This window comes from Lytechinus variegatus, chromosome 7 (assembly GCF_018143015.1).
Source record: "Lytechinus variegatus isolate NC3 chromosome 7, Lvar_3.0, whole genome shotgun sequence".
Taxonomy (NCBI): domain Eukaryota; kingdom Metazoa; phylum Echinodermata; class Echinoidea; order Temnopleuroida; family Toxopneustidae; genus Lytechinus; species Lytechinus variegatus.
In genome coordinates, this window is record NC_054746.1 from 26594528 (window position 1) to 26620456 (window position 25929).

General features: G+C 35.0%; 1 protein-coding gene across 1 annotated transcript; it reads left to right on the forward strand.

The window, feature by feature from the left end:
- The first annotated feature begins 3583 nt into the window (after positions 1-3583).
- On the forward strand, positions 3584-24480 carry LOC121418875 (NAD-dependent protein deacetylase sirtuin-2-like). The gene is made up of 13 exons (XM_041613062.1): positions 3584-3703; positions 10820-10957; positions 11650-11691; positions 12773-12879; positions 15203-15328; positions 15800-15923; positions 16592-16657; positions 18418-18473; positions 19287-19363; positions 20053-20104; positions 21410-21477; positions 21904-21970; positions 23404-24480. The coding sequence occupies exons 1-13, from the start codon at positions 3688-3690 to the stop codon at positions 23836-23838; spliced, it is 1374 nt and encodes a 457-aa protein (XP_041468996.1). The 5' UTR covers positions 3584-3687; the 3' UTR covers positions 23839-24480.
- The last annotated feature ends 1449 nt before the right edge of the window (positions 24481-25929 follow it).

Genomic DNA, 25929 nt, shown 5'->3' on the forward strand with positions numbered 1-25929 from the left:
AATTCGGATTATTATAAGGAACCAATCCAAAATTCATTTGAAAATCTATAACTCAACCTCATCATTGACATTCCAAAAAATGTAATACCCCTTTACAGTTTTATAGATTGATTTTCAATTAATTTAAATAGGAAAAACTATATAGGCAGCCGTGATAGCCATAGACTGTACCAGAGTTTCTAGATTTAGAGGATCCTAAAATATAGAGCTATATATTGAAGATGCTACATCCATCTTTTCGTAATCATATCGAATCAATGTTTATACAATTGACGATCAAATTTTAACTAGATTGGAAAAAGCATTACGAAACGTATATCTTTAAGGGAATAAAATATGAGCGGGCGTCGTGGCGTGCGCCTGTAATCCAAGCTGTGGGGAAGTTACAAATTCAGGATGCAGAGGCTCGGAGGCATGGGTGTCGATCGGTATTCTTGGATGGGGGGGGGGGGGGGGTTGACACAAATGTTCATGTGGATGGGGATCTTTCAACATAACCCCCACTAAAATCACAAGTTAGGACATTTGAGAGTGGTTGATATGCACGGAGTTCATGGAAATTCCTTCATTGTTGTAGTGTACTGAAAATTCAATTTGTGTTACAAGTAAGCCTATTCTAAACTAATACGAAAGACAAAAAAAATGACAAAAAAATTGTCTGGATCATGTACATAGTGATCTGTTTATTGAGCATGATGTATACACACATATATATGTTTATATATATACATATATATATATATATATATATCACCCTCACCAACAATGCGAGCGCGAAGCGCGAGCTGAATTTTTTAAGTATGACATGAAAACAGGAAAAATGTACCTGTTTAGGTTTGTTTTTAGTAACTCACGAGGATAGTTAGTATGTATCTCACTAGAGAGCGAGCTGAAATTCCTTTATATTCTGACCTGAAAGCTTGACATTCTAATAAGCATTTTTGGTACCAATGGTTAAGATGGGTATCTAGAAGAACAATAGATGCGAGCGCAAAGCGCGAGCTGAAAATATTTCGATCTGGGGGCGTTTCATCAATATTTTCGTCCGACAAGTTGTCAGATCTGACAACTTTCCTGGATTCTGATTGGTTGAGAAGCACTGTTACTATAGTAACTGTCGGATAAAACAGGACTTGTCGGATAAAACGTCTGAAAAGTCCTTTCATGAAAAACTTTCATGAAAAAGATAGTTTAATGGACGCTTTTTCTAAAGAACAAGATAGATTATATCCAACAAAAGATTATTGCAAATCGAAGCGGGAGTTCTTTTGAGGTTTAGAACTAAAAACGGGACATTCTATTCACCTATAAGCCAGTTCGTAGTTCCTTTCTGCGCATGATCAAAATATCATACGCATGATCAGAAGAAGGTCATTTGTATTATAGTGACATGGTGCTTTAAAATCTAATGAGATAAGCACCAACTTTGATGTCTTGATTATTCATATATTCTTTTGAATTGTCGTTTTCATTTACATCCACACAAAAAAAACAACAATGCTTCCACGAACGACTGGTATTTCACAGTTTGTCAAGTACATTGTGCAACATGCTAAGATATGCATTCCTAAGTAGGAATGCAACAAATACCTTCATTCAGTGTTCATTGGTGTGCTATTCTAGTCACCTGGTCTATTCAATTTCTTCATCCTGCTATGTAAGGCAGTAAGGCAAGCTTACGTAATATCTTGCTTTGAAATCTGCCTATCATGATGAAAGAAATGAAAGGTCATTTGACCGAAATTGCCCATGAAGTAACTACGAACTGGTCTATTTAATGATGAAAAGTATGGGTTGTTGGTACAGAAGTCATGCGAGCGCGAAGCGCGAGCTGAAAACTTATATATTCCAATCTGAAAAGCAGACATTTTGAGCACGATTTTAAATGAAAATCGAGTTGGTATCTCAATCTCGCTTGTTGATTTCAGTGTAGCATTACAATCTTATTCTATTTTTTAGTTGCACATGCGGAATTACTGGGGGGGGGGGGGGGCGGCAAAACGATATCTTTTCCCCCTCCCCCCGATCGACGCCTCTGTGTATCCAACTTCTCTTAAATCTAACCCGACTGGCAATATCTTTTTTCTTAATGCATGATGATAAAATGCAGATTCGGACCAATTAATACTAGCACAAATTACAAACTGTGTGGCTTCTCGTGCGCCATCGGGCTTACCGTCATTCCATAGAGCTATTACTGTAATAGCTATATGGTCATTCCTTAGACGATTTATCTTGCTACCCTTTTACTCTGGTTTATTTTTCCACCCTTTTGAATTAATTGATTCATCAAAATTAATTCATTCACCACTGGTGGGATGAAACACCCATCAACAAAAGTTGTTTTTCGTTAGGGTCCTTTTATGTCATGTGTTAAAAAATATCATATACATAAACATTTCATTCTTTTTCATTTGAATCTCCACCCATCTGTTTAATAGTCCTGAAAAGGAATGTTTATATTTAATAACAATATACACAAATTGCGAGGGAAAACTGATTGATGGTATACTATAAACATCATGATCAAACTTTATTTTTTCATCATCATCATTATAATTTTTCCACCCTAAATTATTGGGGGGATGATAATACAGGCCATCCCCCCCTCTTGAAATATTGGGGGATATACCCCTCCCCCCGTGATCGACACCCATGCTCGGAGGCTCGAGCCCTGAGGGCGTTTCATGAAAGAACTTGTCGGACGTTTTATCCGACAGTTACCATAGGAACAGTGCCTCTCAGCCAATCATATTCATGGAAAGATGTGAGATCTGACAACTTGTCAGGTGAAAATATTGATGAAACGCTCCCCTGGTCAGGCCAGTCCCAGACGTAAATAATCATACTGATTGATACACGTTTGACAAAACTCAAATACACGCACACAGACACACACGCGGTTGAAAGGGTAGTTTATGATATCACAAAGTTATTTGGATCTCAAATTGAGAGATGATCGAAGAAAGCAAGCATTTACTAGTGCCTTCAGTCGTTTTTAAGTGCAATTTAAAAAGAAGGGTCGCATAAAGACGTTGGCGTCGGAAGCCATTTTTTTTTTTGGGGGGGGGAGTACCTAAAATTTTAGGATGGACGCCAGGGAACAAAATTGACAAGCAAAAAAAAGATTATCCGCCAAAATTTAAGGTGGGGACCACCAACCAAAGTTTAGGGGGGCCATCCCCCCATCTCAAATTTAGGAGGGGAACAGGTCCCCCCCCCCTCGTCCCTTCCGCTTCCGCGGCCGCCTATGCATAAAGAAGGCATCTCAGAAAAGAAAGAAGAACGGTATTTTTTTCAAATTAATTAGCACGCACACTGTTCAGATGTTCAGATGCAGTTAATCCCACAGGGCCCACAGTTAATTTAAAAGAACATGGGAATCTTTCCTCAAAGAAAAAATAGCGTTTGAAATAGGCCTACTTAAATGAAATTATCAATAAGATTATGTTGTCTTTTCGTGAGTAAAGTCTTACAACTTATACCGGTACCGTATTATAGTAGTAACTTCTTTTTTGACCCCGGCTTTTTTTTTTCTTTTTTTTTCATTGGAAAACTATGTTCCATAGAAAACAAATACGGTACCGGAACGTAAATGCAGCTCTGCTTCCCCTACTACTACTGAATTGAAGGGGAAGAGATATATTAACTTGTGCGTTTGCCGACAATTTTAGTTTTTCTTGCATCATGGCAGAAAAGGACGGTAATGTATGACTTCTGATTCTTTGTATGAAATATTTAATTTCTATATTTATTAAACGGCAAAACTAGGGCATCACATGTACATATGGCATCATTTGCTTGGGACTCGGAGAGCTAGCGCCTTCGCCCCTGGCCCTGCCCCGTAGGTCCGCGGAGCTCGGGTAGCTCTCAGGGTCGTTGATGCGTCTGGGGCCGATTGCATGAAAGGGTCTTTCCAAGGACCGTCTTTCGTGTCGCCCATCTTTTATGATACGCTATAAGCGGGGTGTTTCCGAAATCTATGATAAAAAATAAGATTCATTAGCTTGCTTTTCAATCAAATTTTATACAATTTCATAATATATTACATCATTTCATAAACAAATATTTTGTTGATTTCAACGGACGAATAGAATATGTTTGGAGATGATTTATTTAAAACGTGTTTCACATGGCGTATCATAAAAGATGGGCGACACGAAAGACGGTCCTTGGAAAGACCCTTTCGTGCAATCGGCCCCTGGGCACTTGTTCACTGCTACCACCCTGCCTGTGGGGAATCTACAGGTAGGACTATGGTATGCCAATGTTGTATAGTGAGTGATTGTATTACTAGCCTAGTATTACCGACCGGCCTTGTATTACCGAACGCGCGCATATGCGTCAGAAAAAATAATCAAATACGCTCAAACCTTTGCAACTTCCTTCCAAAGGGAGCTTAAATAGAAAAATGATGAAAAATTATCGAAAACACAATTTCGAAGTCTTTATATCCTCAAAACAATAAAATATGGTCAAAATAGCTCATCAGTGACTTTGTTGTTTTCCCAACTTTTCCCATAGAAAACACACGTTCGGTAATACAATACCTTTTCAAGTGACCAAAATATTTCATTTGTGAAGAGGGGTCCGATTGGAAGCTGATGTCGTAAAAATGAAAAACAATTTCGGCAAAATTTCTGCATATTTATATTTTGTAGGTATTTGTGTATTTATGGTGAAAGTTTGGTGAATTTTATTGGAATAATGTGTTTGATGTGATCAAATTCATGAAAAGTGTTCGGTAATACGATCCACTACCATACAGAGCACACACTTTAAAAAATCATTAGAATATCACTTCTGTGACCAAAATTACTAATTTCCATACAGTTGCAATTTATTTTTCATTAGTAACTTGGGAATAATTTTTGTATTCACCAGAGCGGTCAAAAACTTAAATTTGTGGCATATTTTTGGTACGCCCTCTATTGGTGGAAAGTAATATGGCAAGAAAATTTTCATTTTTTTTTCTCTATTTTTAATTAAGAAAAAAATTATTTAAAGAATCAAATTTAAATAAGAGTCAATTTATATGAATAATAGGTTATTGGAGACTGTCAGTGTAAAAAAATCAAGCATTTGCCCCAAAGAAAAAGAGAAAATAAGCCAAACATTGCCAACCTAATTTTGCCACACATGGAGATATAAGTGAGAACAAGGTTATATCATAACCTTGTTCATTGAATGAGTGGGTCTGGGGTGGTATTCTGAGATCCATTTTATATCAGATAAAATGAAATATTTCATCTCCGTTAAAATCAGTGAGATAAAATACCCTTAAAATCTCTCTGAATTGGTATTCTGAGAACAATTTTATCTTCATTTTATCTCTGTAAGACACACCTACTTTTTAATCAATATCCAATTAGAAACGCGCTTTTATAGCTCTTTCGTGTCACTCAACCAATTGAAATCCATTCCGCCAGGAGGTGTGTCAAATTGCATCAATTTATTGACTTAAAATACGCTTGCGCATCTTTACAGAGATTTCTTTTTAACAAAAAGGACAAAACTCTCATCTTTTTTCGATGTCTCCATCGCATCTTTTCAAGCATCATTTCAAAGACAATAGTCAAGATATATCCTATGGAATACTTTCTGATTGTACAGGAATAACATTAAGGTGTCATTCTCAATAAATATATCTTTTTTCTTCATTTTCATGTCAAAATTTGGGGTTAATTCACCTAGAAATATTGGTGAAATCAACGTCACGGAGATGAAATAGCCCCTACCCTCTTTTAAGTTTATTTTAATTTTTTCCTCAAAGTAACATGAACGCAAGCACATCATCCGCGTTGCAATACCCAGATACGCGATGGGTATGTCTATGCAAGCACTGTTCTGTTGCGTATCATCTAAGTTACGCAAGAAAAAATTTATACGCAAGATAAAATTGAAAATTTTATCTAGGAGATAAAATGTCATCTCAGAATACCAATTTCATTTTAAGAGATAAAATAAAATATTTTAAAGATAAAATGACCTCAGAATACCCCAGGTTTCTGGAGTGTTGACATATTTATGATATAATTATATTGGCCTAATCATATTTAATATATACTAATTACATTCTCATTTCGAATTGAATACAGTGGAAGTTCTAATGCTAGATCTATTTGATATTTCTAGGTAGGGCCTAACGTTAGGCTATGCCTATGGATGGATGAAATTATTTTTGAGACAGATTTGACAAACTAACGTTATACCTCTTTCATATTGCGCTTTTCACCGGCGAACTTCACCGGTGAAGTTCGCAAGCGAAGGGGAAAGTGTCCAGTATGAAAGGTAAACAGGAGAACTTCACCGGTGAAACAGCCAGTATGCAAGCAAACTGGAGAACTTCTCTTTAATGATGTCAGAGGTCAATTTTTTCTCTCCCGAAGTCCCCTGCACCGAGATTCCGCGCGCAACTACTTGCAAGCTCAGCTGAATACTGTGGCCAAGTAGATATCCTCAAACATATTTTTTTTTGTTTTTACCAACAATATTTATTAAAGAGCACTTTTTTACATGTATAAAATTTTTAAAATATACAAATAGAGTAATTTGGGTTTTTTTTCTCGTAATACTTCTTAACTTAAATGTAAATATCTAGACAAATGACATGGTAGAATTAACATACAAAAAATTGAAATAAACACAAAATAAACAAAAATACATGATCATGGTACTAGTATAATAATGTAACTACATGTACAGGTACTGTGGTTTACACACTCACTCTAATCAACAAAGTAATGTACACAATGCTCATGAACAAGTGAATTATGTTAAACTGAAAACCCTGCCTCCCTGTACAATAATGACAATAATTATAAATGATGATCATAGTCTAGTGGTGATAATGATTATAGTCTGATGACAAGGGATGGAGACAATTAAGGCTTAGAGACAATTAAGGCTTAGAGACAATGGTCTGATAGTGATAAATGATGGTCTGATGATGATGATAACAGGTCAGTGTGATAGTGATGAATGATAATGAGGGTCTGATGACAAATCTGATTGTGATAAATGAAGATTGTCTGATGATAATGAAATGGATTATCATTGTAAATGGTGATGGTACAATACAAGATAACGTGGATGATGATGAGAAAACCAAAAAGAAAACATGATTTCATATCAAAATCTAAATAAATTCTGACACACAGTGTACGCTACATGTATATTACAATCCATGGGTTGATTCTTTAACATATGTCCAAGTTCTTCAAATAAGAGCATATTCATGATGGTTTTCCAGATTTGACCTGCTGATACATTGATTCCTTCGCTTAACTTAAACATCCAGGTTCTTCAAATGAAAACATGGTTGGCTTATAACATATTCATGATGGTATTCCGTATTTGACCAGCTGGTACATTTCCTCCAATATCTTGGATTCCTTGTGGTTGTTGAAGTCTATCGGCGGCCTCTTGTTCTGCCCATTTCCTGTCCCATGCTTCGTCATATTGATCTTTGTGAATTTCACATATATTGTGAAGCACACAGCATGCAGTGACAGCATCTGAGGCAAAACCTGTTTCGACATCAAGTCTTTTCAGCAACCGTCTCCAACGTCCTTTAAGATACGAGCTGATCTGAGCCTGAAGTTGAAATGAGCTTGCTGCCGAGTGAGCTGATGGTTATTGGTGAATGCTTTCATCAACCAGTTCTTAAATGGATACATGTGTAGGCAGGATCTCCAATTATGCAAACTGGGATTTCCACTTCGTTGATCATACAGCTTTTCTGTAAAGAAAAAATATATCAATTTATGCAACAAAAAGTTAAGAGCTTATAATGAGATTATTTTAATTTCACAAGGCCCTTTCCTTTATAATATATTTTACCTGATTTTAAAAGAAAGAAAAGCAACATCTAAGTACACTGAATTCATGTTTCATCACCACATTGCTTATGATGCCGAAAAGATGTTCATTCAAGGTTGATAGTGTAGGATACCCCCCAAACAATAGTCCTACTAATGATCACTAAATGAATAGTGGCAGTTACTTAAAATTAATTGTGATTTCAGAATCAAATACAAAATACAGGTTTCCCAGTTTGCCTTGATAGAAAAAAAGTTGACAAATTCATACTTTTTTGTGAAAAGAGATGTTGATGAAATATTTATCTCGTGAGATAACAAATAGCCACCTTGATCATCTTCGGCCTTCAAAAAAACATCAGAATGGGACAGAACTCAAGCATCATGAGTACGACCAGGCCATCCAATGTAGATGTCGGTAAAGCTGCAACAACAACATAAATATTGCGATTTATTAGGATATGCTCTAATGAATAGATAAATGACTTTAAAAATCATAAAATATATAATTGCATTTTCCTATTTCAAAGTAACCAGATGGGTAATCACTGATCCAGGCCAGGGGCGGATCCAGGATTTTTTGAAAGGGGGGGAGGGGACACTATCCCCGAGGAAAATAAATTGACTTTAAAAAAAGTCTTCACTTACCAAGGGGGGGCACACTGCTGTTTTAACAGCATTACTACATTACAAATATGAATTGTGCCTGTCAAAGGGGGACAGCACAGCCATGTAGGTATTTTTTTTCTCTTTTGTCCATTGGCCCCTTTTTTGCTGGTGACCCAGGTCGAACCCCCCCCCCCCCCCGGAATTAATCCGGAATCATGGATAAACTCCTGATTTCAAACGAGTCTAGGTATAAACTAAAGTACTAAGTCCCCCTGGGCGTTGTGACGTGCGCCTGTAGTGTAATCCAAGTTATATGGGGAAATTAGAAATTGATGCAGAGGTTCAAGCCTTGGTTACGTCTTTCGGATGGTGACGTTAAAGGTCGGTCCCAGACGTAAATAATCATATCTGATTGATACACGTCTGACAAAACTCAGATCAAATACACCTCCCCCCCAAAAAAAAAATAATAATAAAAATAACATTAAATAAATAATAAAAAAAATAGGTGCATCCAATAATCATTACCAGTATTTGTGGTCGACAATGGCTTGAAGAATGATTGAATACTATCCTTTTCTGTTGTGATAATCTGCTGCGTTTTCGCGGGGTGCAATGACTGGTAAGTGGGTACCATCGATAGCACCGGCACATTGAGGGAAACCTCTAACCTCGACGCCCTCAATGGTCTCGTCAAGTCTTGCCCCTGACGGCAATGAAATGTACCTCTGGAAGAGAAGTGAATTTACTCCATGACACATGTCTCTGATAATTTAGCAGATAGTTGATATCCCCATTCCAAATAATGTAGACACAGTTCTGTACTCACAAGGAGTGGCAAGCCACCAGATCGCTGCCGCTAGTCTCCTGTAGTCGATCGGTGTTCCGAAATTCGTTTTCTCTTTCTCCAACACTGGCCGGAGCACTGCAGCTAAACATTCAAATGTTGTTTTGGACATGCGGAAATGTTGTCTCCATTCATTCGGAGTAAAGCCTTGGTCAATCTGCTCCCAAAATACTGGGCCTTGTGGTCGATAATGGCGCCAGATTATTTTTTCAGAGTTACAACCTCTTACAATGGTCATCGTCAATAGTTCGAACATGTGAATTTCTGCATCACTCAAGTGCTTATGATAACGCCGCATCCGAGATCGTGAAGAAAGCAACCTCCTCCTTAATTTCTCTTGATATAATCGCTCTAATAACGATAACTGGGTGAATAATAATCTGTTAGTGCGTAGCAAGGTCAAGAGCAATGGCAAGCATGAAAACAAAATTCTGAGATCCATGTTGTTGTTTCGGAATAAGGCTTGAGCAAGGCGATGTCCAGAATCAGAATGCTTGTATAATGTAGTTATTTTTTCGTTCGAGTACAAGTACGATTGTGCGAGGTATCAGAAAATTAAAAAAGCGCGCGCCTTCATTGACCCCTGACTTCCGCCAGGGCCAATCGCCCATTGAACTTTTGCCGGTGAAGAAATGTCAGTGCGAAAGGGTACATTTTTTTTTCGCCGGTGAAGTGAGGAATGCGAGGCGGAGAAGTTCGACGGTGAAGTTCGCTGGTGAAAGATGAAGAGGGCAGCGTGAAAGGGGTATTAGACTAGATCTTTTAACTTGGGGTCTATGATGGTGGTCTCCAAGTCTGAGCACCTAACAATTTGAGTTAAGATTTATCATGAATTTTTTTTTTTTCACAATATCTTTCAGTTAAGGTTTCTTATGATTTATTAAATTATGAGTTGCACCAAAAAGCTCATTAAAACATGAAAGAATTATAGGATTTTCTTGGAAAAACCCTTGGGCAGTCATTTTCAGATTTAAAAAATGGTACCCCAGATATTCCAATGTAATGTTAGAGGGAAAGATGTGCAAACTTTGTAGTTTGTTCTGTAAAAATTGTTGAAGGAATAGACTAGTTAGATCTATATGAAGTCTGACCTCTCTTATAATTCTTATCCAGACACATCAGGAGTTGGGACCAGCACCAATAAATCCCTTATCCGGATCTGGGAGACCCAATATTAAATTCACACAGCTGTCTCCCTAATGGTAGCTACATGTAATCTATTGTAGTAGGCATACACACAGTATTCACTGCAGTGCAAAACCTTCCAAAGATTTGGTTCTAAACCCTGGCACGTACTGTAGGTGGCTTAAAAGCAATATGTTTTTATAATATCATTCAGTATTTGATGTACTTCTCTGTGGTCGGTCAGGGTTGTTGGGGAAGTTCAAGGTTGGCTTTGCCCATTTAATTTATGGGATGGTCAGTCTCCACCCAGCCTGACATGGTAGCAAGAATGTTAGATCCACAGACTCCATTGCTTTTGTTGCCAATGTATATTGATTAATCTTTTACTCCTCTGCAATTGTATTTTTTTTGTTTACAGTGGAAAGCTTGAGAAGTTTCCTTCAAAGATTCAGCTTGGGTGAGGGCAGTGATGCCCAAGAAGAAAAGCCTAAACCAGAACAACTGCTGAAAGAACTCACTCTTCAGGGTGTTGCGGACTTTATCAAAGAAGGAAAATGTGAGTTCTTCATTTGAGTGTCTTTGCCTTGATCATAGATTTTGAATCAGTAATGAGAAGAAAGTTGGCATGTTATCACTTTCTCAAATAATAATTTCATTTATGATTAAAATGAAGAAAAAAAAGGTCCTATGCAATATGTTAGCATGAAATATATGATAGCAAACTATTCACATAATAAAAGGAGACAAGAAATGAATGAATTTACTTACATTTAATAGTTCCCTTAAAACAAGAATGATTTGTTATGGTTGCATTTTTGTTGACTTGCATATATTGTACTTTATGTGGCCATACGCAGGGGGGAAATTGCCCCCTATCAATTTTGAAAACATACATTTTTTTACTGAAAATTTTCACAAAATTAACCAAATGTATGCACAAAAATCCTTCAATTTCATTTTACAAGCTGCAAATTCTCCCCAATGACAAGCTTGGTCGCTTTGCTCCCTTGCTCGCTTTTTAGTTAAAAAAAAGAGATTATGCGTGCTGCCCCCCAGCAAAAATGAATTCGTACGGCCATGGTACGGTATTATAAAACAACTTGGCACAAACAAAGAGAGCTGCATCTTTTCCATAAGAAATATGTCTGTAAGATGTTGAGAATATACATATACGATACAAAAAAAGCGGAAAAGGCAAAAATATTGTGTGAATGTATTTTTATCGTCATTTTTTTTCATCAAAAATAGGTAAAAAGGTGATTGTCATGAGTGGAGCTGGAATATCCACATGTAAGTACTACCAGTAGATTCCAGAATGTACTTTGGGTCATTTACAGAAACAAATGTATGATTTATTTACAATTCTGATAAATGACTGATGACTGATCACATGATCATACAGTACATGTACTGTCACTATCTGAAGAGGTAAATGTAGGTGATTTTATTTGCCCTTTTCCTCATTTGAATGATAACTTCTAGACCCTCCTCAATTTGTTGTGTAGACTCTTTAAAAGATTAATGTCACATTGTTAACAAGGTCTTCCACTTATCAAATGGGAACATTTCCCTGGAGCGGTCATAGTCCTAATTTTCAGAAATATTAAAAGGGATTTTTTGAACTCTGATTGATCTTGTGTCTCTTATCTAGACTTAATTGTTCAAATAGATCACATTATGTGTGGATTAGTGATTTCCCTATTTAAGTAAAGAAAAGAGATCAATAGTTTGTGCTCATTGCACAAACAAGTATCACTGACAAGTCTTAGGTCGCATGATCAAGGTCAACTGTCATTCATTGTCATTGAACATAGTCATTATATGAATGAATTGTGTTTTTGTAGTTTTCAAAGTCAGCACTGCTGCTATATTGAATTGTGTGATGCAGGTGAGACTGCCAGAGGCGCTCCACTTGTTTTGTGATTCCTCCCACCCTCTTGAACAAACTTACAACCCATAATCAATATTATCCTGTTGAAATATTCAAATTGATACTTTAAACTCATCTCTGTCATTAGTAATATATATTTTTTTAATAATGTAAATTCTTTGTTATTGTAGGTCAGCACACCCAGGCACTTTGAAACATAAAGCATCCTACAAATATTATTATTATTTATTTATATATTTATTTATTATTTTTATTATTATTATTATTATCATCATTATTATTATTTTATGAATTTCCATTGAATTTATCATATACATGCATATGTTCACTATTATAATATAATTTGAATAAATGAATGTTTAGGTTTTGAATACATTTATTAAAAAGTGTATCTTTGCTGATTAGCCTCATTCCATATTTAGTTATTTATCATTTGTAGTGGCATTCTCAAGTTGAACTGATTAATTCTTCTCATTTAAGCTGCTGGAATTCCAGATTTCAGAAGTCCAGGTACTGGTTTGTATGACAACCTGCAGAAATACAACTTACCAAATCCACAAGCCATCTTTGAAATTGGTTTCTTCAGGGTAAAGTTTAAAATTTAACTCTTTTTTTTGTGTTTCATTCATATCAACACACACCTTTAAACATGTTTAGCCCTCTACATTGTAGATAACATAGAGTATTATTACCACGTAGAAGGGTTCACAACAACTTACTACAGTAATGTAACACATAAGATTTATAAACCATCATTTTGATGTGAAAATTTTAAGAGCTTGCATTTGTATATGTAATTGCATCTGAAGATATATACTTTATAATATCCCATTTTTTCTTTTGTTATGGTATTATCTATTTTGTTATCTCATTTAGGGTTGCAAAATTCCTGGGAATTTTCAAGGTGGAAACTTTCCATGGGAATAAACGGAATTTATTGGGAATTTTGGGAATTTTTGGCAACCCACCTAATTTCTGGAATTTTCAAGAAATGTTGGGAATTTTCAAGAAATGTTGGGAATTCCAAAAAAGTAGCAATTTTCTGATATTTATATACAGGAATTGAAAGGATTACCCTGGCAGATGATGCTTGATGGTCAGCCATAATATTGTTTTTTCTTAACCCCGCCCCTTTTTTCGGGGGTGGAGGGGGCATCTCAGAAATAAAATTAGTAATGTAACATTTTTCGTTCCTGGACCTGATTTTTCCCATTTATAAGACTCAAGCCAGTGCCATAGCTGCTTGTGGGATTATTAGTCTGCTGTGTAAACCTAGTCAGCAGGCTCAGACCCTGCTTGAAATTTGATCAACAGGTGGGTCTCCACGCAAAGACTAGCACATAAAATCTTGCTGTTTCCTGAGCGAGAGGGCCTTCAGTACATAAGGCTGTGAGTAGGCTGCACATTCAGACCCTTAACTCGAGTGAAGGCTTTGCACAGCAGACTATTGCAAACCCTTCACTCAAGGAAAGTGGTCTGAATATGCAGCCGAAGGTTTCTGCCAATGACTTGTGTACAGAAGGTCCTTTCGTTCTACAGAAAGTTTGTGCTAGTCTTGTGTGAAGACCCATTTGTGGATCAAAGTTTCAATAAGGGTCTGTGCGTGCAGACTACATGTAAGGGGCAATGTTCTCTAATTAAAGTGTTACTAGTATTATATAAAGGCAGGTTCTCACATAAAAAAACCCCTTGACATTTAAAGCTTGTGTATAGTTTTGGTAAATCCACCAAAATGCACCTATCACTATTCCAATTCATTGCTAGCTAATATGAATGGATATGCCCTATAACAGTTATGATGTGGAGGATATGAAATGAAAATGTGTTTTACAGGATAAATTTTGCGATTTTACATGGAAATTTAACTTGATCGGGTCACCCGATCAAATTAAAATATCTGTGTGTTTTTGTCTTTCAATTAAATCCTATTCCAAATCATGGAATGGGCTGAAACTTTCAAGATATGTTCTTTGTCTGTAACTTTTGGATATCTAAACACTAAATTTATAAGATAAGTGCTTGAATGCCCATTTTTTAATTTAAAACAAGCATCGCCGAGAGAGGGCGCTATATATCCAAGATTTGAATATTTGAAATTTTCTCAGAGAAGTGCAGTTGGAAAAATATCTAACGGTCTCTACGCTTCAGTAAGACTGTCATATTAGATGATATTCGATTATCAATCACATTATTGACCCTTTAACAAAGCTATAAACAGGCTTTAAAGAAAAATAGTGTAATACTAAGTTTTATTATTTTTCATGATGATTTGAAAAGCTTCATTTTGTACATTGCTCCATCATGTTGCTGGATATATGTACTATAATGTATTTATGTACAGTTTGATGAATATTTTATATCCTTGGCAATGTTAAGAATGAAGAATACTTTAAAATACAAATGGAAAGTATAATATTTGAGGGTATCATTTTATAATTTTGTATTACAAATTTTTTTCTCTCTTTTTGTGAAAATATGAAAATTCCCGAAACTTTCCATGGAAATTTTAAAATATTCCGGAAAGTTTCCAGCCCTTTGCAATCCTAATCTCATTCAACTTATTAATTTTTATATTATATTACATATTTTTCAGGTATAATAAGATTAATTAGTATCATACAAAGCAATATAATAAGTTCATTGTGTCATAATTCTCTTCCGATGAATAATTCCATAAACATGACAAAGTTTACCATACTTTTTGCCTGTCATAATCTGCATGCCCCATCCTAACCCTTACCCATCTGTTTAGTTTTGTTTCTGCTTATATTTTGTTTTACCTTGTGTGTCTTGTCATTGAATGCATAAGGAATGTCAGAACAGGGTCCATGCATTTATTACGTTTCTTTCAATTACGTTTTTTGCTTACGTTTCTTGCTCACATTTTCCATTATGTTTCTTTCTATTCAGGAGAATCCAGAACCTTTCTTTACCCTGAGTAAAGAGTTGTTTCCAGGAGCATTCTTCCCAACCCCAAGCCACTTCTTCATCCGTTTGCTTCATGAAAAGGGAATCTTGCTAAGACACTACACTCAGGTGTGTAGAGCATGTACCTTTCATTTCAATTTGCATAATGCCAATTCAATTTAGAGAGTTCTTGTCTCTCTGCCTACTGTCAAAAAGTCATGAAATACATTGCAAAAAAGTCTTTCAAATTATGCGCATCTATATTTGATTGAACCTTACTCCTCACACCAACTTTTATTCTCTTTTGATCAATTTGTGAAATTCTTTCATGTTCAGGTAGGTCTTTTTTTCTTTCTCTCTTTCATATTAAAAGCTCAAAATTATATTGGTTGAATTTCCATGGATATGATAATTGTATTGGGTGAGTAGGCTTACTTGTCAACCTATGTGTATTTGAAATCGTTATTAACTCTTGAAATGCTGGTATTGCCCAAGTGATCGATGCACACGAATCCCATAGAGTTTCAATTTCAGTTTCAATTTATAGTAAAGATGGATATTGCCTGATTTGTATTCTCTGTCTTGCTTCTCTGTTTGTAGAACATTGATACCCTAGACCGAATAGCAGGTGTACCAGATGAAAAGATCATGGAGGCCCATGGATCCTATCACACCGGTCACTGCTTGAACTGTAATGAGGAGTACACAGAAGAGTTAATGAGAGGTAAGCCAACATCACATGAAGGTACACATCTTTTCTCAATTATGAATTGATCCAGTCTCACTCCTCAAATGGGCAAATATTATTTTTCAAAAAATTTGTGAAATTTGAATGAATCGAATATGGATATAAAAAGTAGAAATGAACAATTGAAGTTGATAAGCTTGATTTCTAAGTAGATATCTCATTGTTTTCACTATGTTGCCAGTTTAGAGAGTAATGATTAGCTTCATTTAAACTTCCATTGTTCACTGTACATCCATGTACAATTATGCTCCCTAAGGTCTTGGCTGCAGATTGTGTGAGCATAAAGAAAAACTGCATATTATTGCAATCTAGTCTATGAAGTACTGAATTTCATTAAATCCTTTTCTTTTATCACATATTTTATTTTGCTAATTTATGCATGAAATTACAATTCAGCAGTAAATCTATGAATGAAGTACTTTACTGCTACATCTTTTATTTTAGTTACTGGGGATTCTGATGAAATGTACATGAAAAAATTGGTACTATGAAAATGTATTTTCTTATTTTTATAACGCTCTCTTCCAGAGAGCTCCCTCAATGGTTGTCCATTACAATAGATCATACACTAATTCTTGTTGACCTTCAGTTGTGTTGTCTTTGTTGATAAATATTGATTTCTCTCCGATTTGGTTGCTTTACAGAAAAAATCATGGCTGATTTAATTCCAAAATGTGCAAAATGTGATGAAGGAGGAGTCATCAAACCAGGTAAATTAGTGATATTGGAGGTTCAGTAAATAGTATGTGTGTAGTTTAATTGCATTTATTTTTATTCCAAAATTATCATATCCAAATGTAATCCATTGGGGCTGGAGTAATGCAGATAAATAAGTGGGGATTTAACATTTTTGTCTCACCTGCGAAGCAAAGTGAGACTATAGGCGCCGCTTTTCCGACGGCGGTGGCGGTGGTGGCGGCGGCGGCGGCGTCAACATCAAATCTTAACCTGAGGTTAAGTTTTTGAAATGACGTCATAACTTAGAAAGTATATGGACCTAGTTAATAAAACTTGGCCATAAGGTTAATCAAGTATTACTGAACATCCTATTAGAGTTCATGTCACATGACCAAGGTCAAAGGTCATTTAGGGTCAATGAACTTAGACCATGTTGGAGGAATCAACATCGAAATCTTAACCTGAGGTTAAGTTTTTGAAATGTCATCATAACTTAGAAAATATATGGACCTAGTTCATGAAACTTGGACATTAGGTTAATCAAGTATCACTGAACATCCTACATGAGTTTCACGTCACATGACCAAGGTCAAAGGTCATTTAGGGTCAATGAACTTTGGTCGAATTGGGGATATCTGTTGAATTCCCATCATAACTTTGAAAGTTTATGGATCTGATTCATGAAACTTGGACACAATAGTAATCAAGCATCACTGAAAATTTTGTGCAAGTTTCAGGTCTCATGATTAAGGTCAAAGGTCATTTAGGGTCAATGAACTTTTGCCGAATCGGGGGTATCTGTTGAATTACCATCATAACTTTGAAAGTTTATTGGTCTAGTTCATTAAACTTGGACATTAGAGTAATCAAGTATCACTGAACATCCTGTGCGCGTTTCAGGTCACATGACCAAGGTCAAAGGTCAATGAACTTTGGCCGAAGTGGGTGTATCTGTTGAATTACCATCATAACTTTGAAAGTTTATGGATCTGATTCATGAAACTTGTACATAAGAGTAATCAAGTATCACTGAACATCCTGTTCGAGTTTCAGGTCACATGATCAAGGTCAAAGGTCATGTAAGGTCAATGAACTTTGGCCATGTTCGGGTTTTTTGTTGAATAACCATCATATCTCTCTAAGTTTATTGGTCTAGTTCATAAAAAGTGGACATACGAGTAACCATGTATCACTGAACATCTTGTGCGAGTTAGAGTAGTATTCAAAGTCAGCACTGCTGCTATATTGAACCGCGTGATGCAGGTGAGACGGCCAGAGGCATTCCACTTGTTTATTTTAGAGCATATTTGAAAGGATCAAGACAGTGCTTTAGTGGGTCAGGAGATATGCACATAGAAATTGTATGGTATCAACAGATCTTATATGTATATGTAATTGATTAATGGTGATGTTGTTTAAGTGTTATTGTAAGTAATGTCTTATTGTATAATACTATTTCTGTAAAGTACATTGAGAATCCTAACAGGTCTGAAATGCACTATATAAGAATTACATTATTATTATTATTTTTATTATCCTCTCTTATTTGCTATTATTTAATCTCTCTTATTTGCTATTATTTAATCGTTAGTTGAATATGGTAAACCGATGAAATGAATTTAACCTCTTTGCACTGTTATTTGCTACCTATCCCCCTTTGTTCACATTCAATCCATTTAAAAAGTATACATGTATGCAATAAAAATACATGTGCATTCTCATAGAATCTCAGAAACTTGTTGAATGTGAATCAGAATATAATTCACATTTCTTCTATATTTTTCTTTTCCAGATGTGGTATTCTTTGGTGAATCACTTCCTCATCTTTTCCCTCGTTTGGTGTCTGAGGTTAGTTTGTAGATAGGTTTACAAGGCACGTTTCTTCCTCATTTCTCTGTCAGATGTACTTTTCTTTGCTCAAGCTCTTCCTCTTAGTTTATGTGTTTTGATGTCTGTGGAGTGTATTTGAGCTTTTCTAGTTAAATTCAGAATCACACTCAGAGGGATAAAGTAAAGAGCTTTACACGAATTACAGTGCATGATTTTGTTAAAATCATAAAAGTAATAAGGTTTGATGTATGCACCCCTGACCAATATATCTCTTTAGCATATTAAAACAAAGTTTGCATGGGAAGAAGAAAAAGAAAGTGCCTACATTTACCCTAAGACCACTAATTTTTTCCCTGTTCATATACATATATATACGATTACGATACTATTACCAATATCATTCTTTTCAAAATCCTTCCACATACGCATCAGAATACTGCAATTGTGTGATATATAGACTGAGGTTAACTGTCCACAGCCAATGTTTGTCATTTCCAAAAGCAGAGCATCAATCATCTATGTCACAAGGAAGCTATTGCAATAAACTGATTGCATGCATTAAGTGAGCGCTTCTAATTGTTCCAGAAATAAGCTGCAGTATTTTCAGTATAAGAAGATTGTATGAGTTTATATAGCTCACCCAAATATAGCAATATTATGCCCAAAAGAAGGAAAAAAATATTGGTAAAGTCATTGATTTACATTTGTATACATCATAAAAAAGTGCTAAATATGTATATAGCTGCAATGTTCTTGGCTTTTTGCGGGGGTAGGGTTGGCATGTGTGTGGTGATTGAATAATATTGTTATAAGTCTTGTTTCTTTGCATAGGACTTTCCACAATGTGATCTCCTTATCGTGATGGGTACTTCACTTGTCGTCCAGCCTTTTGCATCCTTGGTTGATAAGTATGTTATCACATCCACAACTTTCCCATAAATGTAAAAAAAAACCTTCCCATGATCTACTTAATTCTTAACTGTGCTTGCACTCCTCAAGCTGGCAACAATTACACATCCTAACCCCATAAAAGATTTAACAAAAGTGAGCATAATTAATAAGGAATTAAATGTTGATTGAATGTTGATACTAGCATGGATCCCAGGAAGCCTATTTATTTTGAGGTCATAAGGTCAAAGGTTCAAACCCTTGAATGGAATATGACAGAGAACTTTAATTTATGTATGTACATCACCTCTATCTCATACAGAAATATCTTATTTTTAAAGTGGTCAAAATGCATGTGTAAAAATTTAAAAATTAAATTAAAGAATTCTTAATCTTTATCCAAAATTGGCAACAGGATTACATTCTGACATAATATGAACAAAAGTTTCTTCTGCTTCACAGAACATACAAGATGTGTCATTAGCTAATTTCCAACAACAAATTGAATTTTTGTTGATAATAAAACGTTTCTCAGTATTTGACCTTTATATCGTAACGACGTAAACATGATGTTTTATTAATCTTTTCTTTGTTTTGGTGACTGAGTTTCAGGACTAAGAACCTAATATTATTTTCTTATAAAGTACTGAATTTGAGTGGTTTTCTTCTTTATCATTAATCTTTTTATCTCCATTTTGTATTTTAAAAGAGTGCCAGAAACCACTCCAAGATTACTGATCAACATGGAGAAAACTGGACAGGTAAGAATGTTTAAATTGCCATGACTAATCTAAACCCTGAAATGAAACCAATTTAATTTTTTTTAACTTGCATAAGACTTCAAAATATGAAGAGAATAAAATCACATCCTTTGTGTTCTTTGCATTCGTCCCATCTATAAGTGAACCTAAATCACTCTCCTCAGACGTTTGAAAACTGACAATCCAAGGATCACATTGAGGCAGCAATAGACATAAACAAATAGCTAGAATCAATTTAACTATTGATATTGGTCCTCTGCTCCAGGTTTAATCGTTAAGTAGATTACAATTATTGCCTTACGATCATTGTACAAATGATGGCTACAAACAAAATATCTTGTACTTGTTTGGGACAAAAAGTAATACCTCACTCCTATGGTAATTTGTAAACAAACAATATGCGGATTTCATCTGTATACAAAATGGTGATAGCCATGTAGTGAATTGTGTGCAATGGTGAGATATGGGTATCTTACCAGTGAGAAACCTTTCAATGACTAATCCTGTATGATAAAATTCAAAAGAAATAATGAATAAGTAACATGGGCTCCTTCATTTGCATACTAACTGATTTGTGCAAATAACTTTGTGCAGTTAGTGAAACCTTAACAATATATAACTCTTATTCTAGATCAGATTTTGATGAGTTTTTCAGTGTTTTTATTTATTTTAAGTTTTGTATAAAACAACAACAAAAAATTATGCTATGGTATAATATTTATTAAATTATGCATCGCAGTTACAAAGACTGAATTGCACATGGATATACAATGGTGTACAGTTTCATAACAATGGTATTATTTACAAGATGAAAAAGTACACGTATATCACATAATTACTGAATGCAATAATAACATACTACTGCCTAGTAAAATCTTAAAACGGTAATGTAGAACTCACACATTATTACAAAGAGGAAGAAGAAGAAGGTAAAATTTTAGAATTCTAACAGAAGAATGTTATTTTAAGAGGTCTGTAAACTTCTGTATTGGATCATCATAGGGTGGCCACTTGGTCAGTTGAACAACTGAAATATCTTCTTTAGGGTGTCTGTCCTCTCAAGTTCTGTTTTGAGGAGTGTTGCAGCAGAAAAGTTGCAGATAGGTTACCATCAGTTCCAGTGGATATCAAGTAAATCATAAGACTATACAATCAACATTGTGCATTCTTGGTAAAGACTCAGGGACAGAGTTAGTTGTGCAGAGGCTAATGCTTATTGAGTTGCTATTGATTTCATATTACAAGTACAAATAAACTCACAAGGTTGATAAAATTGATCTTGTTTTATCTTATTTCTTTTCTCAGGTTGATCCAATGATGATGATGTTTGGTTTTTCATCGGGTATGGACTTTGACTCCGATGACAAGTATAGGTATATTCCTGCTGATAATAGTAACATTCATCATGTAACAAGATGAGTTGGAAAATCAATTTTAATTTTGGAGGAAAAAAGTCTAGGAAAATGAGGGTTTATGATTGATGTAGTCAAATATACTAATTATTGAGTTGATAAGGTCTTGATAAAGACTAATGAGTTCACAATATGATTAAAAAGGAATCACTTATGTTAAAAAGTAATAATTGTATAATTTGAAAGAACAACTTCCCTTAGGACTATCTAGAGCAATATGAATTTTATATATGGCAATTGGGAGGCATTTTTTTATCACATTTGTGTTCTTTATTTCTTGAAGCTTTATAGATTCATTAATAGATTCATTAATGATTTCATGGATTTAGAACAGTTTTACAATCTCCTTGATTATTGACTCATGTAAATGTGTTTTCTGTCTTACAGAGATGTAGCCTACATCGGCCCAAGCGATGAAGGATGTGAGAAACTTGCTGATCTCGTCGGTTGGAAGGTGGGTCTCAACTTTGTTGATTTATCTCTATGAGCCAAGTCAAATTTATTCCAAATGCAAGGGTAAATATGAATCTTTCTATCAGTGCAACCCACTGGAGTAAACTTTGGTAAACATGTGATATTGTTAGGTTATATAGCAATTATTCGATCTTGAGGGTTACAGATTGAAAGGCCTATTTAGTATGTACTTTACCAAGAGGTTGAGCTGCACCTTTTCAGGCAGGAATTCCTCAAGAAGCTGTACATCGCATATATTCAAAACTGGGGAATGAGAGAATGTTGCCATGAAATATTCCACCTTCATAGCAATATATGTCAAAGGAAACCAAAACTTAAGATGAGAAGTAATCTTATTGGAAAGAGTAAAATAAGAGGAAAAATTTAAAACAAGTTTCTTCAAAATCGGTTGTGAAATAAGCAAGTTATGGATATTTTAAAAGTCTTGTACTTTCTATGAGGATCCTCAAATTGGCAAACATGCTTTAAAATGGCTGATTTTTTTTGACAACTCTCCATTTGTTTTGTCCACATTTTTTAAAAGATTTTTCCTATTATCTTTAAAATTGCATATTGCCTCATTCTGAGCATAACACATATGGGAAAACATAATTCACACCACGTATGTCAAGGTCAGGAGGAGATGATGTGAAATATGTAAAATAAAGGGAAAAATCTGAAAAAATCCAAACAACTTCAGCCGGGCAGGCCTGGGTACTAGCAAGGAGAAGAAGCCATTGGGGCTCGAATCATGAGAGTTTGTGAATGTGTTTGATATATGCAAATAATTCAGGGTATGGGTCACGGCCGCCCCTAATAATTTAGGGTTCAAAGGGTTAATGATACTTTGTATGCTCAAACCTAATTACATGTATGCAGAGATGGATTCAAATTTAATGAGATAGGTATATATTTACATATAGTTAGAATAAAGTTGTTAAAGGGTTTCAGCATGTGTTGTTTTATGATGATTAGATACCAAGATTGGTGTACTGCCTAGATTTCTGCTCAGTAATTTGCATTTCTCCCTCTCACTCATCAATATGTGCATGTATATTGTTGTGGATAGTTTACAATACGAATATTCCCTGGGAAGCAATTTCATTTAATATGATGGATTTAAATCTTCTATGGGCAGGTACTGCCTTCTTTCTTGACATACATCCACCGTCTACTTTGTTCTGAACATGTGAAAAAAAAGTCCAGCTTAAACCACTGTCTTTTGGAACCAGATGTTCTTTGTCCAAAACCTTATGGGCATTTGAAGTTCAGTTGTCAATCGATTCATTGTAAATGCTGCTACCTCCTGGCTTTGCACTAGCAGGCATAGGTTGAGCACTCATAGCCCACAGGAACCATCTCTTCCATTCATTTCTTGGCAAGTTGTAAGATCAATTCTGTACCGGCTTTATCTTTTCAACCTTGGTATTGCAGAAAGATTTTGCAGCTCTTGTCAAAGAGGGTGAAGCACAAAAACAGAAAAAACAAGGCAAATCTGTCAAGAAAAACAATGACCCTGCATCGTCTTCAACAGCCAAAACTCCTTCGGCAGCAAAAGATAAAACCCCTAAAACATCATCTCCATCTAAGAAGTCTTTGGCATCACCAACAAGTGAACAGAAACCCAAAACATCATCTCCATCTAAGAAGTCTTCGGCATCACCAACAAAGGACCAGAAACCCAAAACTGCATCTCCCTCAAAGAAGTCTCCTGCATCACCAACAAGTGACCAGAAACCCAAAACTGCATCTCCAAACAAAAAATCTTCTGCTTCTCCAACCAAGGATAACAAATCAAAAGCATCTCCTACAAAGAAAAGTCCTGTATCTCCTTCAAAGGACACAAAACCCAGCTCCAAGAAGGATTGATGATCAAGAGACATCATAAAAACAACTGAAGAAATGGCAGCTTTTGAAGTTCCATTTTTTTTTAAGATATAGATGTCTGAATTATTGAGGAAAGTGGAATTTTGAGGATTTTTTTTATACCAATCAAGTTGTTGCTAGAAGAAATTTGTCACTTATTTGATATTCTCATATTAAGTTAAAGGAATATTCAACATTTGTCATGATTTGGGTAAAAGGAGAAAGATGAGAAAAAAAAGAGAATGGTGAAAGTTTGAAAAAGGATAGGAAAAATAGGATTACTAAGACTGTGTAACTCTTAAATTGGCAATATGGTGAAGAAATTAATCGAAGTGGTGGCGAAACTACTCTTCATGTATTTTTTATTCTTCTTTGGCGATAAAGTATACTTGGATAGGATATTCTTCTATGTTCTCATGAAATAAGAATATTCAGAGATTTTTTTTAAAAAGATGATGTTTTAGTCATTTTGTGTATTGGAGCAAAGGCAGGAGTTGTCCTTGCTGTAGATCATAATGACCTGTGCAGCTAATTTGAAGCCACATACTTCAGGTATAGAGATCAGGACTCTTTGAAACCTTTTAAAATTTCAATCTCTCTTTGATTTGTTTCAACATTTAAATTTTTTCAATTTTTTTTCAATTTTTTTTTCTAAAAATAGTTTTCTTTGAAACAATTCCACCTGTGTTTGATTCTGTTTTTTTTTTTAAAACTCAGATACATATCCAGATTAAACAATAATCGCAGCCCACACTTGAATGGAATGTAAGCTTTTGTCTTCATTTGATTCATGGCAAAAGTGAAATTAATTTCATTTTTAAAATTTGATTTTGAAATTAGTCTTTAGATCCTAGAACACTTTTCACTGCAAGATTAACTTGTACTTGAGGATGGTGTGACAATTGAACGACAGCAAAAGTCTGATTTAAGTTTACTTAGAGATGTCAGTGTTGTTTAATACCAACATTTGATTTATATAAAGTGATCACGATCAGCTAGGAAAATTTAGCTGTTCAAAGAATTTTTAGTACTTCAACTTTGTTGAGGGAAATTTTAAGGGGGTGGGGGACACATTTAGTCCTTCACCAGATTATTGCCTAGTATCTGAGGTGCTGAGGTGCTAGCATCTGAGGTGCGTTTGATAGAATTACATAATTATAAGGTGCTAAGGCTTTCTATTTCTATATATGTTTTGACTTGGAAATATATAGTATTAGTAAATATTACTAGCACAAATATCTATATTTATGCAAGTGTATTTTGTAAAGGAAAATACACTATTGGATACTCCTAAAAAATTGAATTTGAACCATGCAATGTGTCAATTTATTCTTCAAGGAAACTGGATAAAAATACCAGTAATGGCTATTAAAGGTCAAGTCCACCTCAGAAAAATGTTGATTTGAATCAATAGAGAAAAATTAGACAAGCACAATGCTGAAAATTTCAGCAAAATCGGATGTAAAATAAGAAAGTTATGACATTTCAAAGTTTTGCTTATTTTCAACAAAATAGTTATATGAACGAGCCAGTTACATCCAAATGAGGGAGTCGATGATGTCACTCACTCACTATTTCTTTTGTTTTTTATTGTTTGAATTATACAATATTTCAATTTTTACGAATTTGACGATTAGGACCTCCTTGCCTGAAGCACAAAATGTTAAAATAATGGAATTCCACGTGTTCAGGGAGGAATGAAACTTCATTTCACATGACAATGACGAGAAGATAACAATATTTCATATAATAAAATACAAAAGAAATAGTGAGTGAGTGATGTCATCAAGTCTCATTGGATGTAACTGGCTCGTTCATATAACTATTTTGTTGAAAATAAGCGAAACTTTAAAATGCCATAACTTATTTTACATCCGATTTTGATGAAATTTTCAGTGTTATGCTTGTTGAATTTTTCTCTTTTTATTCAAATCAAGTTTTTGTTGGGGTGGACTTGTCCTTTAAATAAAATAATGATAATAATTTTATATACGGCAAATTTGCAAAATTGCCTCTAAGCGGTTATATCCAATATAAAATGAATTCAATTTATTGTATAAGCATGTAGTCCAACAAAACTGCCATATGTGTTAC

Excerpts from the sequence above, each read along its gene's own strand:
- LOC121418875 (XM_041613062.1), top strand. Across the intron at positions 19,364-20,052 it reads TTTGCATCCTTGGTTGATAA|AGTGCCAGAAACCACTCCAA; the intron begins GTATGTTATCAC and ends GTATTTTAAAAG. Across the intron at positions 21,478-21,903 it reads GACTCCGATGACAAGTATAG|AGATGTAGCCTACATCGGCC; the intron begins GTATATTCCTGC and ends TCTGTCTTACAG.